Source organism: Parasteatoda tepidariorum, chromosome 4, assembly GCF_043381705.1.
Source record: "Parasteatoda tepidariorum isolate YZ-2023 chromosome 4, CAS_Ptep_4.0, whole genome shotgun sequence".
NCBI classification, from domain to species: Eukaryota; Metazoa; Arthropoda; class Arachnida; order Araneae; family Theridiidae; genus Parasteatoda; species Parasteatoda tepidariorum.
This window is the reverse complement of record NC_092207.1, coordinates 3,079,860-3,095,138: the sequence shown is the minus strand read 5'-3', so window position 1 is coordinate 3,095,138 and position 15,279 is coordinate 3,079,860. Positions and strand designations below refer to the sequence as shown.

The 15,279-nt window shown below is 30.9% G+C and overlaps 1 protein-coding gene across 3 annotated transcripts in view; it reads left to right on the top strand.

Annotated features, from left to right (window-relative positions):
* Positions 1-11,387: 11,387 nt before the first annotated feature.
* Positions 11,388-15,279, top strand: part of LOC107455735 (protein DENND6A) — a 68,428-nt gene continuing 64,536 nt past the window's right edge. Inside the window, exons 1-2 of one of the 3 annotated variants that reach the window (XM_043055283.2) lie at positions 11,388-11,771; positions 12,860-12,898. In XM_043055283.2, the coding sequence (XP_042911217.1) occupies positions 11,562-11,771; positions 12,860-12,898 (249 nt within the window). In that variant the 5' untranslated portion in view covers positions 11,388-11,561. The remainder of the gene's footprint in view (positions 11,772-12,859; positions 12,899-15,279) is intronic. The other 2 variants (XM_043055284.2, XM_016073413.2) reach the window with 2 other exon arrangements.

Sequence of the window (15,279 nt, the reverse complement as noted above, 5' to 3'; positions counted from 1 at the left end):
AAGGATCCATTGTCAACGTACCCAATAAGAACAAGACCGTTAACTGTGTTCCACGCAATATAAATGATTCTATCAGTATTCATGTAAAATTGAAAAAAAAAGTGTCTAGCTTTCAAATCATATTTCATGTATGAACTTGTGAATCCGAAACGGGTGTATGATGCAGCTTACAATATCCATCAAACACCATTGTACTCATCCGAAAATGTTAATATTGATCTCGATTGGCTGCTCAATGTCTATTTAGTCATCAAAAGAATTGACACAAAATGAACTGATCTGCATTTAAATTTGTCGGCGAAATTGTGTACCGAGCAGTTCAAGATTAACAGTTAAAGATGTCCAAGGTGAAAACACAATAAAGTTTCTTTTCCAAAAAAGTTAGAAAGCAACCATTTTGCCAATGGGTAACCTGCGATCGCATTTTGTAGTGTATGTATTTTATTTTATTTTTTATATTTATTCTGTTCTCCCTTTTTATGATATTAAGGTCATTTTTAATGTTTTTAAAGGATTTTTTTAGGGATATTTTTTTGAAAAGCTATTTCATCTACATCATGACCTTGGTCATGAGTCTAAAATTTAGTTGACAGGAGAAAAAATGCAACTTTTTTTTTTCATGTTCGTTTTAAGGAAGCATAAAATCTCCAAGAATGTTATTTCGAAGTTACCAAGAAAAAGAATTTACAAGTGGTTATGTTATGGAATCTGATACGTACACTAATTCTTTCAAAATATAAACTAATGCTGTTTTTCTTGTGCGAACAATATTTTTAGTTACGAAATCAAATACTTTTTTGTATGCACTCTCTCTAAATAAATATACCTTTTTGTTCGACTATTCTCTAACTTAGTAGACAATCGATTAAATAGGGAAAGTGCGGGACAGCTTTAATGTTAATTTCGCACTGTTTAGAAGAATCATTTCGTTAATCTGTCAAAATAAAAAAATAATTACTTGCGATTATTATCATTATTTTACCCATGGGCAAAATGAGTCTTGGTTTAGAATTATAGATATCGTAATTATAGATTATCGTCTGCACCAGAGTTGGGCGTCGGTTACAGTAATCGATTACAATTGTAATTGATAACAGATAACTACTGCTATGTAATCAATTACTTGCAATCACGATTACAAGTAACCATTACAAATCATAAATTTTGATTACATCAGAGTAGAGCAAAAATTTAATCGATTACATTTTTCAGGTACAGTAATCAATTACTTGTAATCATGATGAAAGACATTCATAATTTTGATTACAACTGCAATCCTGATTACATAACCAATTACTGTAATCAATTACTTGTAATCGTGATTGCGAGTAATCTAAATGTAGGATTACATGTAGTCATATATTTTGATTACTTGCTATCATAATTACCCGTAATCGTTTCTGTTGTGATTTTTTGTCATCGCAATTACTTGGAATCATGATTACAGTTGCATATTTTGTAATCATTTGATTTTGTCACTTTTGTTTGTTATCAAAATTTTGATTTCAGCTGTAATCAAGATTATTCAAAGCTCAGCCCCGTCCCGCCCCCTAGCGGGGGCATCCGGGGTGAAAATTTATTGATCAACAAAAGGATACAAAACAATTTCCAGTTTGAAAACAAAAGAAGATGAGAATTTACAATGATAAACATGAATAATAAAACAAAATAAATGAATAATAAATAAATATAATAATATTTAATGGCTGGCACAACTACTGCCAATATTAAACCAGTAAAAACACTTAAATATCTTGGCGTGATTTTTGACCCTCGGTTGAGCTGGATGCCACATCTCGAGCAGTTAAAGTCCGATGTCGACATCTTTTACAACAAAATGAAACAGTTCAGTAGAGCCACCTGGGGCTTGTCCCCAAACATTCTTAAACAAATTTATCTCCAAGCTATTGAGAAAAAAATCACTTACGGAGCCTCTGTATGGTATAAAAATAACGTGAAAATTAATAAGAAGTTGAACTCCATACAGCGCATCCCCCTACTAAATATCACCAAATGCTACTCCACCACCAGCACAGAGGCTCTCCAAATTCTTGCTGGTATTCCCCCCATCGACCTAAAAAATTAGACAGACTTGTACTATAAAGAAACATCGGTGGACGCGAGATAAGCAAATCATTTTCGATAGCGACTTCCAAATCAGAGAACTAGATGCCTTACCGATAGATACCCCAGTACACCATAATCCAGAGTTGGCCAAAAATGTAATCGATTACATTTTTTGATTACAGTAATCAATTACTTGTAATCATGATTACAATTTTCAAAAATTTTGATTGCAGCTGTAACATGATTACAATATTGATTACAGTAATCAATTACTTGTAATCGTGATTACAAAGTTTGATTACACAGTCGATTACAGTAATCAATAGTATCAGATATATATAAGAAAACAAAAATTATCATAGTAGAATGTTAGAATGTTTCGAAACATGAGGATGCTATTTGCTTATCATTTTTATCCAAAGAAAACCATGTAACCTAAATATCTAGCAGAATGAAGCGATTTTTTAAACAATGAATCATACAATATGCAACATAGTATTTCAATATCTTATTCTTAAACATAACATATTTCAATGTTTTTAAAATGCCACTAAACATTCAGCAATTCCTTGAGTTATAGAAAAAAGAAATATCGTAAATTATAGAAAACCTTGTGAATGTGCATTAGAATTACTATACAATATAAATTTCATTTTTCAAGCACTTTTTTTTCTTCAAACTTTCTTGTCTAGAACACTCGATTAAAGCTGTAAAAATGATTATCCCTAAAATTTTGTATATAGCCATAATAAGTTATGTTAATTTGATTTTAGTATGAAATCCTCGAATAAATAGCAAAAACAGCATAATCTAAGTAATATCAGATAAAAAGTTCATGTATCTAAATTCTAAAAACTTAGAAAATCATAAATAATTTATAAATCGATTCAAATTTTCTTTTCAAAGGGGATTAAAATAAATTATTTTTTTGCTTTTTGGACAGAAATCAGCTTAAATAATATTGTCTATTGCCTAGAAACTTCGAGATATTTTCTATTAAAAATTAATTAAACCTCTCCGAGCAATCACAAAACATTATTTCAATTTTTTTACAGTCAGAGCGTGGTTGCCTAGCAACCTAGTAAAATTAAGCATTCCTCTTTCGAATTAGTCAATGGGTTATCTTAAAATATTCATTTGCGCAGGCGACTTTTTTTGGTGGTTTTCTGGACTATCGCCAAATATATAAACCTTTATTGCTACCCAATTTACCACCCAATTTTTTTAAAAATTTTGTCTATATTAATTCAAGTGTCTAGATTCCAAATATGTAAAAAAAAATATATGTTTATTTAGAGAAAGTACGTTTTTGTGTCTGATTTCGTAACTTAATTAATAGCTAGCACTAATTAATTAGCATATTTGAGGTCCCCCCCAGGAACTTAAATTAAGATTGACACTTAGTTCGTGAAAATCCGATCATTAGAACGAAAGTTATTCAGGGTGATTCGTTTTTTTTTTGCGGACTGTACTATATATGCCTGTACAATACATGAATGTATGTACATACATTGTACATGCATACATTCATTACACGTATACATATGTACATTACATTTATGTCTAAATATGTGTACAATGCAATAAATAAAATGATTGTAAGTTAATTTTTAATGACTCAAGCAAGTTAAATGACAAAATCAAACGATATTTAAATTTAGTTTTCAGCTTTAATTGTTCTATATCATTTTGAAATTCTTTGAATAAAAAATTATTTTCAGGTATTTTCATAAAATGTTTGACAATACAGATTTATTCTTTTTATAACATAATACATGATTCATAGAAATTTTTTAAATGGTAAAAAACGGTAAATTTTATGTGTGGAAATAATATTTAGAAATTTAAAATAAAATTATCATTTGCTTTCTAAAAAATATGAGGTCGAGTTTTATATGCCTTAGAATAAATTTTAAAACTAACTTTAATAACTTTACTTATATAAATTCTTTTAATGTATGCACAATGTATGTGTATATCGTAATTACATATATTTAAATGTACGCATGTATTTATACATTACTTGTAATTATGTACATGTATACGTTGTATGTACATGCGTACATTGTACATATAACTATTTTTCTGTACATCCATACATTACATGCGCATAAGTATTAACAAAGTATGTAGTTACACAAGTACATACGTACGTTGTACATAAGTATATACTTTGCGCGCACATATATCGATGTACATATAAATGTGCATGTATACATGTACGCATTTAATATACGCAACTATGCGCACATATTTCACCTTTAAATAACATTTTTACATATTGTACGTAAATACGTACAATTTTATATACATACATACATTGTATATATGTGCTATTATCGTAAATTTATACAATGAATGTACTTAAGTGCATAAAAGTATGCAAAGGCATAAACATTATTTTCATATACGTTCATACATATATTGTCTATTTATACAAAGATACAAAACATTGCCTTTTTGTACAAACTAACATACATGCGTACATGTATCATAAATGCATAATTATATGTACTAAGCATATGCGTATTACATTAAGTATATTACAATATAATTATGAATATTTAACGTACAAACAACGTTTGTGCATACATTGTATATATAGGAATCGCAAATTGTACGTTCACGCGTGCGTACATTCTATGTACATAAAAATATGTAAACTCATGCATACTTACATAATGAATTTGCATACAGTATACAATCGTAATAACTAATAAACGTATAGTTTGATTACAAGTAATCAGAATTACATGTAATCATGATTACATGTAATCATATATTTTGATTACTTGTAATCATAATTACCCGTAATCATTTTCGTTGCGATTACTTGTAATCGCAATTACTTGGAATGATGATTACAAGTAATTGATTGCTGTAATCAATATTGTAATCATGATTACAGCTGTAATCAAAATTTTTTGAANTACTGTAATCGACTATGTAATCATGATTACAGCTGTAATCAAACTTTGTAATCATGATTACAAGTAATTGATTACTGTAATTGAAAAATGTAATCGATTACATTTTCGCTCTACTCTGATGTAATCAAAAATTTTGATTACTTGTAATCGTGATTACAAGTAATTGATTACTGTAATCGACGGCCAACTCTACCTCAAGATGGAATGGAGTTAACATGTCTTATATACTAGCGAATCGGAATAGATTTTTGTAGTCGTAGTTACACTAGATTGCTCCTTAACTAGGGAGTTCTTACACCCACTCAACCATTACTTTGTTCATTGCATTTAAAATGTTCTTTCAGCGTAAGAGGTGTGCCAGAAAAATTTTATGCCATACACAGAAGACTTTCTAATATTATGTTCATTACTGGGGTGCCCATGTCTAATTTTCTAAGCAGTTTTTCTTTAATTGTTGACGAAATATATATATTTTTTACTTTTTTCTGACTGACGTGAAGACATTGTAGGTAAAATAAAAGCAAATCAACAGATATAACTTAATAACATAAGCTTTATACAAATAACAATGACTCAATTAAAACTTAATAAAAATTAACTTGTAGGGTGACCTGGGGTAATTCCTGATCAAAAAATTCAAACATCTATTTTGTAAGAAAACTATTCAAGATAGAATTATAATATTTACTGGAAGTTTGAGGCTATATGAGATGAGTCCTACGCTACCTTGTTTTGTTTGAAAATCTAATTAGAATTTAAAATATTTTAAATTTTTAGTGATCAGGAATTACCCCTTCTCTTGATCCTTTCTGGGATAATTCCTGATCACTTCTGGGGTAATTACTGATCACCAGTTTTAATCATAAAGGGCTGTTTAAAAATAATTATACAGTGGTAATTAACAAATAAGACATCAAGATCAAACAAATAAACCAAAAATATATGTTTAAGCAGCTAATAAAACGATTTATTTAAAAAGCAAAAATAAAGGTTATCACTTTAAATTTTCCAAAAACCTTTGTATTGTGCCATACATTTTAGGCAAGCAGCCAAACTCATTCTCATGTTCTGAAATGATCAGCAACAGCTATTGGAATAGTATTTTCTAATAAAAAGCTACTAAAAATTACTTCAGCACAATAAACACAGGAAGCATGGTTGCGGCGATCAGAATAAGGGATTGGTTAAAAAGCAAATATATTGCAATTTTATGAAAATTCAGATTTTTTATAAAAATATCAGATTTTCAGATTTAATTTAAAAATTAGGTATAAATCCAAAAAAAATTCAGAACAGTTGGCAGCTATGCTATTAATGTGTTTATAAGTGCACTGCAAGTTAGTGGGAAAGATGAAAATAAAAAAAAAGAATAAATTTATGTGAAATGTAGTTTAATCCTTATACGGGAACTTTCGTTAGTCAAGTTCATATTTCAGTAGAGTGGATGTGAATAGCAAAAAAAAAAAAGAATTTTGCCTCCTTTCTTACGACTCTCTGTTAATTGTTCCATGATTGTTTCTCAAGGAATGTATCTTTCAAAACCTATTCAGACATTTCAACGGGTGCCACACTTAACCTTTGTACCTTTTTCATTGCCACAGTATATTCTCTTTTTTTACCGATCTAGTATAAAAGTTTGTTTCTTGGACATTAGAAGAGAAAATTCACTTTTTTGAAACATCTCTCTTCCTGCAATTCAGAGGGTATTCTGTTGATTTATGGGTTCAAAGCATAAATCACCAGTCAAAGAGAACATGTGTCAAAAGACACCTTGTTTTCTCCAAACTTTAAAGCTTATTTTAATTTTTTTGGTTCATAATAGCATTATTCGCATACATTAATGAAGTACGTAACATGCATTAATAGAATCAAATAAATTGATTTCATGATGTATCAGATAAAACAAAATTTGGTTTACATGAAATAGTTATGATAGTCCTGCCAATTTTGCATGGTTCGACTGTATTTTGTCAATTATACATATTATAATGAATATATACATGTTTTACACGTTCATTGATGTCTTCTTGAATTAAGATTGACTTTGACGGTAACAGTTTTATGTTACTCGTGTTGGCATAGCATTTTTATTTGGATTCTGTTGCCCATTATCAGATAAAAGGTAGTGCATTACCTGCCCAACACTAATGTTTTATTAAGGTTAATCCTACACTGCCACTTAAAATCGACAATAATACAAGTGAACTTTGAATTTCATACGGTTGCATTCCGTTTACGGAATCAATTGTAACGAAACAGCTTCCGGGGTCTAACATTTGATACAGATATGCAGTGATTTCAGCATGCAACAGTGTCGCATGATTTCAGCATGCGACAATTAGTTGGAGACCTAAAAAAATCTCCCCACATCCAAATCTGTTCCAAATAATTTTATTTCCCCAATCTAAATAATTTATTCTTAATTTCAAACTTAGCGACAAATTATGTCTTTGTTTTGAAAAAGTGATGAAAATGTAAAGCTTGAATAAAAACAACTATTTTATTGGTTCGGTAATTAGTTTGCAATAATTATCTATGCTACAATTTTCAGTTTATATTAAATACTTTTTATTTAGTATTATTTTTAAATAATATTAAGGGATTACTAATATATTTTATCAGTTTCTTGATTCGTAAATGTATTAAAATAAAAAAAAATTTGACTTCAATTAAATATTTGAATGAAATAAAAATAAAAAACTATTACAGCCTTTGGCAGCCGTCCGAAAAATAATTTGAATGCCTTTTATTTTCATAGCTTTTTACTTTAAAATAGAATTTTGATTAATGGAATAAAATTGCAAGTTTTTCTTAGACATTTAAAAAAAAATATAGGAGGTATATTTAAGGTACTTGATCTGTAACCATAAAATTTGGTCAAAATACATTTAAAAAATTTGCTAATAGATATCAAAAGCTTCTAAATGTACATACATAGAAAATAAAGTACATAATCATACATACAATATAATACTAAATACAGTTTGATTGGATAAACGACGTACGAAGTACGTGTTTTTCTTACTGTAATAACGTAAAGCAACCCAGAAAGCAACAAATAGTAATAAATAAAACATTAGAATTATTTTAGCTTTATTATTTGTATATCTAACAGTTTTGTGCATGATTTCGAGTGTTGTTTAGTACTGATTTATAATTTTTTTCAGTTAATAATAAATGTAATTCTTAGATCCGAGAGGAAACTTTCTTATAATTCAAGAATTATAAACAAAACATCCAACAACAAATTGTAAAGTTTTTTTAAGCTCTGTCTATTAACGCATTAGTATAAATTAATCTTTCACTTTGTATGTGATAGAGAGACAAGATAAAGTAGCGAAACGTGTGGGTTTCTCGACGTACTTACATACATATTCAAACGAATTGTGTCAGAGAAAGAAAAAAAAGAGTTGGAAAAAAATTTAATGAAAATCAAAGATAGATTTCAAAGAAAGAAAACTGTACAAGGCACAATATTAAGGGGGAAGAATAAATCTTGGTAGGAGAGAAAATGTATACTCACCTTGATGTCAACAAACGTCAAGTCGTCGCTTAGTTACGGGGAAAATGGCATTTAACTCCAAGAGCAACGGTTGCTAACGCATTATTCAGAAGCCTGCGAGGTTTTCAGTAGGAGGGGCCAAATGATAAAAACGTCATGATTACGTCATGGTATGCTGGCATTGCTTTTTCTATGTTATTAAATTTCAAAGTGGCCGAATCACGCTATCTGGCTTTCACCAGTTGAAAATGTAAACTTGCAATGAAAAAAAATAATCAATTGTGAAATAAACTAATAATTTTCAGTATATTTAATCTAAACATTCTTTTTCTTTGCTCTTCTTTCCAAAAGTTACCTCATTTACCTTATGCTACAACAGTTAAGAGGGCGCTGCTATATCACGATTGTTGTCCAAACTAGAGCTACTAGACCAAACTAGAGCACGTCCAAACTAGAGCTACACAATGGGCTATTGGCGACAGTCTGGGAAACATCCCAGAGGATGATCCGAAGACATGCCATCACAATTTTGATCCTCTGCGGAGGAGATGGCACCCCCGCTTCGGTAGCCCGACGACCTGCGCGCGAAGTCGAGCACTTTACGGTAGCACAGTTTAACGAGGACCAATACCGCACACCCTCGGTCCCTACGCAGACTGATCCAAGTGGTCACCCACCCGCACACTGACCGTAGCCAGTGATGCGTGACTTCGGTGATCTGCTGGGAACCGAGTCTTAACGATCAGTCCACTGCTGGACTGCTATACCACGAAAGAAACTTTTCATCGCAAATTCTCTTTCACCTCCATAAGCTATTTAAAATCTAGAAAAAGTGACATCAAACCTGCAAAAAGCCATGAAGTGGGGGGGGGGATGTTAAAAATATCAAAATGTGAGTCTAATGAGCCCAATTTTCGAGGATAGGCAGATACTTTATTTACGTTACACTAGAGCTGCACAGTGGGCTATTGGCGACGATCTAGGAAACATCTCTGAGATTGATCCGAAAACATATGCCATCACAAAATTTGTGATGGCAACATTCTCAATTTCAACATAGATCTGAAGGGGAAGGAAATTTTCTCCAGATCCCTATAAGGTACAGCTCAACGATCAACCACAAGACAATCAATTCCACTGATTTACTGCCACTTTAAATTTGGCAAATGAGAAAAAAATTCTTAGATTTGCTCCACAAAAAGATTACCCAAATATTTTAATATGTTTTATATTTCATGAATTTAATTCGATTCAGGAAAGTTTTCTTTATTTGTCTGAAATATTGAGGGGTCCATGCTTTGAAGTAATTATGGAGGTGAAACAGCGATGAAAAGTTTCTCCCACTGTACTTATAAGGGCAAAGAACGAAATAACTTTATCTTAAAATATACCATCTTTATCGGATTCTCAAAGATTTATCCCCACCTCTTCATGAAGATTTTTATTACATAGATTTTTATTCTCAAAGATACTATTTTGTCTTATTGTTGGAAATTAAGTACCTCTTCAGGGCTCCCTCCCTATTTCTTTTTTTTACAAGAAAATTTTCCCCCTTACTTCTCAGTACGATTTCCCACCATCCTAAGCGGCGCATTGTAACTCCTCATTGCGATGTAAACTCTTTTCTCATCGTGTCATCTTTGCTCATTTGTTTTAAATGCACCGTTTTTTTTTACGTCTCCAACATGAAAATAACTTTTTCAAGACTCATAATTACAAGGTAAGCAATGGTGTAAAGCATATTGCTATCATTCATGCTCTTATATAGAGTAGAGCCCCTGAATTAAAAAGCTGACCGGTCAGCCATTTCGGAGAAAAACTTTTACCGGTGAGGAAGAGCCACTTAACCACTTAACGCTACAGACAATGATAACGCTACAAACAACGATAACGTAAGAAAAACGAGTTTACTTACATCGATTTACACTGTTTTCCGAAATTTTTTTTGTCCACTTGAATAAATTCATTACAAAATTTATTATTACTGTTATTTAAAATTAAAGTATTATTACTAGATGGAAACAGTCACATTTTTGGTTCTTTAATAATTACAAAAATAAAATAAAACACAAATCCTGGTTTTGGATAACGAATCCATTTCAGTCTTTTTGGAATTTTCTCCTCTTTTCAGTTGTATAGGAATGTACTATGCTATTTTCTTAGTCCCGCAGTGGACTGATCTTTAAGACACGGTTCCCAGCTGATCACAATAGTCAAGCATCACTGGCTGTGGTCAGTGTTACCACTTGGATCAGTCTGCGTAGGGACCGAGGGTGTGCGGCATTCGTCCTCGTTAAACTGTTCTACCGTAAAGTGCTCGACTTCGCGCGCAGGTCGTTGGGCAACCGAAGCGGGGATGCCATCCCCTCTGCAGAGGATCAAAATTGTGATGGCATGTCTTCGGATCATCCTCAAGGATGTTTCCCAGACCGTCGCCAATAGCCCATTGTTTTCAGCTCTAGTGCGACGTAAATCAACTACAACAACAACAATTCGCAACACTCGAATACGCCATCTGGGGAGAGACCGGTTTCATGCCTTTAGCCCTTCTCCCTTCCCTCTCCTCCTCTTTTCAGTTGTATAGTAATGTACTACGATATTTTCCCCTTTCTTAATATTTTTCCTTTTTATTCAATAAAAATATTTTTTAAAATTTCCATGATACTTTTCTTCAGAACTATGTTTAATGCAGTTTTCAGTTCCATATAGTTTTTCAAGTTAAAAGATTTTAATCTATATGAAAATCAAGAGAGAAACTAGCGTACTTCCTCCCTCTATGACTTTCCACACGCTAATGGGGAAAGCATGTGAAGTGTTGCCATAGGAAAAGAGTTCTGCTCTACGCCACCTGCAGCCCATTTCGATCGCCAATCAAAATTAATCTGTAGGAAAATTCTATCTAGTTCAGCCATGTTTCGGAAGGAAAAAAATCGATTCAACTTTTTTGTTACTTAACGAACGTTAAATTTGGCAATGGATTTAAACTTTGAGTGAACCCTTAACGTTTGTGTCAGGAAAACAAACAGACCTAGCTACTTGATTGAATGACATGAATGTAGTTTATGATTCCGTTCTTGAAGTTTATAATAATGGATTTTTCTAGTGATCATTCTTCTAACTATTCGACTGCTATTGATGCAGCATTTCAATGTATAACTTCAAGTCACTCTAATTCTCACAACTTATCTGAACTTCCATGGGACAGATTTTCACGATGGGTTTATTGTATATGTGTAGTAACTTTCGATTTAGAACTCGGACAGGCAATGGAAGTATGTTCTAATAAATTTACGTACTGTTAAAGAAAAAAAATGGAAATAATATCTGGGCAGTAATGTAGCCTCATGAAAAATAATAACGAAACAACGTCATGAATTTTAAAATAAAAACAATTAGGACTTTTTACATTGGTAAAAAGTCTTAATTACTTTTGAAAATCATGCTATTTTAAATATATTTATCACCTACAAATTATGTCAATAAACTAAAAACCCCCGTACCATGATCAGCAGCAGAATAATCTCCAAGTCTCTGCAACTTAAAGACAACAGCCCGCGAGAAACTAAAAAAAGAATCTCAGAGGGGACCATCTAAGCATACTAGTGGCCTTTCCCAGACTAACATATGCAAGTTTTTTATGTACATATATATATATATATATTTGCAAGTTTAAAATCCATTTGACACTATGGCACAACAGATCAGGATATTAATATAATCCCCTTCAACAAAATTGCATCTGGCCTGCAACAAAAATTTAGAAAAGGCTATTTTCTTGTGAGAATGAAACACCACTATGTTAATGATTCTTTTTTAATTATTTTATTATTTCCAGCTATAAGTGATATTTATTAGGTAATTTTTTCTGAAAAACAGGGTTAGAGAAGGTGGGTTAGAGAATTTGAAATGAATTTGATTGCAAGAAAGCGTGGGAGTGGGAAAAATTACAGCTGCGTTGACCATTCTTTGGTGTAATATTAAGCATGAAAAAATAAATAAAAAGCAGTAGTAACAAGTAGAAAAAATAAGGATGAAATTTCCAGTGGGGCTTCTAAAAAGCAAAATTTTCTAAAGGAAAAACAAAAAACTAATACTATATAGGTACGCAAAATTACGGTACTTCTAAATTAAGTCAAAAATAAAACAAAGTTAGACACATATTCAAACATGTGATCATTATTCTAATTTTCTTTACATGCAGGGAAAACTAAAATGTCATTTTTGACTCAAATATTTTGATATCAGAATGTTTCTCTAGAAATGTCATGACAGTGAGAACCAGGGACATTTTCTGAAACAGTTTTTAATATTGAAAAATAAAAGTTTTTATTTGTTAATGCAGTATTTTGTTTGGTTTCAGATGGTGTATCCTGCTCATGTAAAATTAACAGAAAAAGAGGTATTGCCCTTATTGTTTGAATCTTAAATAGTTAAGAGACTGTATAATTAATGTTTCTATAATATTTAATAAACTCTTTTTTTTTCTATTTAACTTTTCTTTTAATCAAAAATATATTTTGTGTAACATATAATAAATTGGTGACATTCTGTTTCATTTATCATGATTTAAAAATCAGTTGAGTTTGAATTTGTAATGTTCCTGTATGCTGTTGTATTTTTACGAAAGTAGCATTTTCAACATTTGAATTATTAATTATTTTTCAAATAATTAAATAAAATATTTAGTTAATATACGAATTTTAAAGTAATCGCCTAACTTTACATTTAATATTGTTAGGGTAGAAAATATGTGGAGATGTGACTTTTCACGTCTCTACACTGACTGAGGGTAATAAACCTAAAAATAATAATTATTACCTCAATTCAAAGGTTTTTAATTATCGGATTTTTTCCACTTTTTCATGGAATTTCGCTTTTTCCAATTAAATGAAAAAAAAAAAAATTCTGACTTTAAGAAAAAAAAGCGCTTTTGAATTCACAATTGTATTCACAAGATCACATAGTGTAATTTGTATTTTCAAGATTTAAAATTACGCTTATATTGTTGTGATTTAAAATTACCGACCACAACTCGCATTTCCGTGATCCAAAATCACGTGGAGGTTCTTATGTACACAACATCTTCCTATGGATATCTTTCCTATGTTTTCTTCTTCTCAAATTTCAGTTATTTTTAGATTATGTAAAATTTGTTTATATTGTTTGTGGAAATGACTCTTAATACAACTTCAATGCTTCATACCCAGTTAATTTATCATTGGACAAATAAGAGACCACATCACTTTTTATAAAAGGTGATACAATCCCTTTTTAAATTATAATTATTTGTGTCATTTAATTTCAGGGTGTGTAGCGTTTTTTAAAAGTGTTTAAAGGTGCTTATTTTCGTTTTCTTAAAAGCCCTTAGAGGTGCATTTTTCATTGGGTGTTTTTAAAAAGTACTTAATTTCCTCTTTTTCAAAATGAGATTTTTACTTTACCATGTTGATTTTCACTACGCATTATGCAAAAAGACACGGTTCACATTGTTCTATTCAACGTTTTAACAATTCATTCAACCCCAATCTAATTTGGCGTATGTCTGTCCATTGCGTATGAAAACACCATTCGTTTTACATGATTCAAAATTTCATGATTTTTGACAATTGTCAAAAACAGTGCGAATTGTTTTTTTGACATCGCAGTTAAACAAGATAAAACCGTCAATTGTCAAACACTTTTAAGCCCTGCCTTGTCATGATATTTTTTTAAAGCTTGCTTAAAAATATTTTTGAGTGCTTGAAAAGTGCTTAAAAAGTGCTTGAAAGGTACTTATTTTTTGTTGTATAATTTGGCTCCGCCCCCTGAATTTACAATTTGAAAAAACTAATTTTTCAATTGTTAAACACTTTTAAGCCCTTCCTTGTTATGATATTTTTTTAAAAGTGCTTAAAAATATTTTTGAGTGCTTAAAAGGTGCTTATTTTTTGTTGTATAATTTGGCTACGCACCCTGAATTTACAATTTAAAAAAACTAATTTTTCAATTGTCAAACACTTTTAAGCCCTTCCTTGTTATGATATTTTTTTAAAAGTGCTTAAAAATATTTTTGAGTGCTTAAAAGGTGCTTATTTTTTGTTGTATAATTTAGCTACGCACCCTGAATTTACAATTTAAAAAAACTATTTTTTTTTGTGCCTGAATTTGAAAGAAATGTCTAATTTAAGTGGACTGTAGCATTTTCTTGATGAAAACTACAGTAGAGAACCATTTATCCGGTATCCAGATAACCGGGAAAAATTTTGCTCTATTTTCCCGCCATTTTAAACTAGAAAGATTTTAAACTAGAACGAAAAACGCGGAAATTGGACTCATCATTGAAGTTGAGTAGAGGAAAATATAAGGAAGGGATTTTTTTTTCCCCGTTTACCTAGAGAAACGTCATTTTCTCCGTGACCTTGAAGGCAGGGAAGGGAGGAATGTTTTATTTTTTCCTTTAGGCCGTCAATCAAACTCAAGGGTGTGGCATGCTGATTTCGTTTTCTGCTTGATTTACGAGGGGGGTGGGGAAAATGCATTGCATGCATATCAGTGAACAGAAAAAGAAAAGAGAAAAATATATTTATTTGACATCGACTAATAAAAATAAAATCTTTTTCTTTTGAATAAATTCTTATTCTTTGGAAGTGCGGTATCAATTACAAGTTTTTCTTGGTGTGGAATCACATCTGCTGTAATTAAAAATCTTGTTTTTATCAACAAAAAAATAAAATAAAAGGAGAATTGTTTATTATTTTAAACATAGGATTATTTTATGAAGCAGATTGCAGTTTTGTTTTT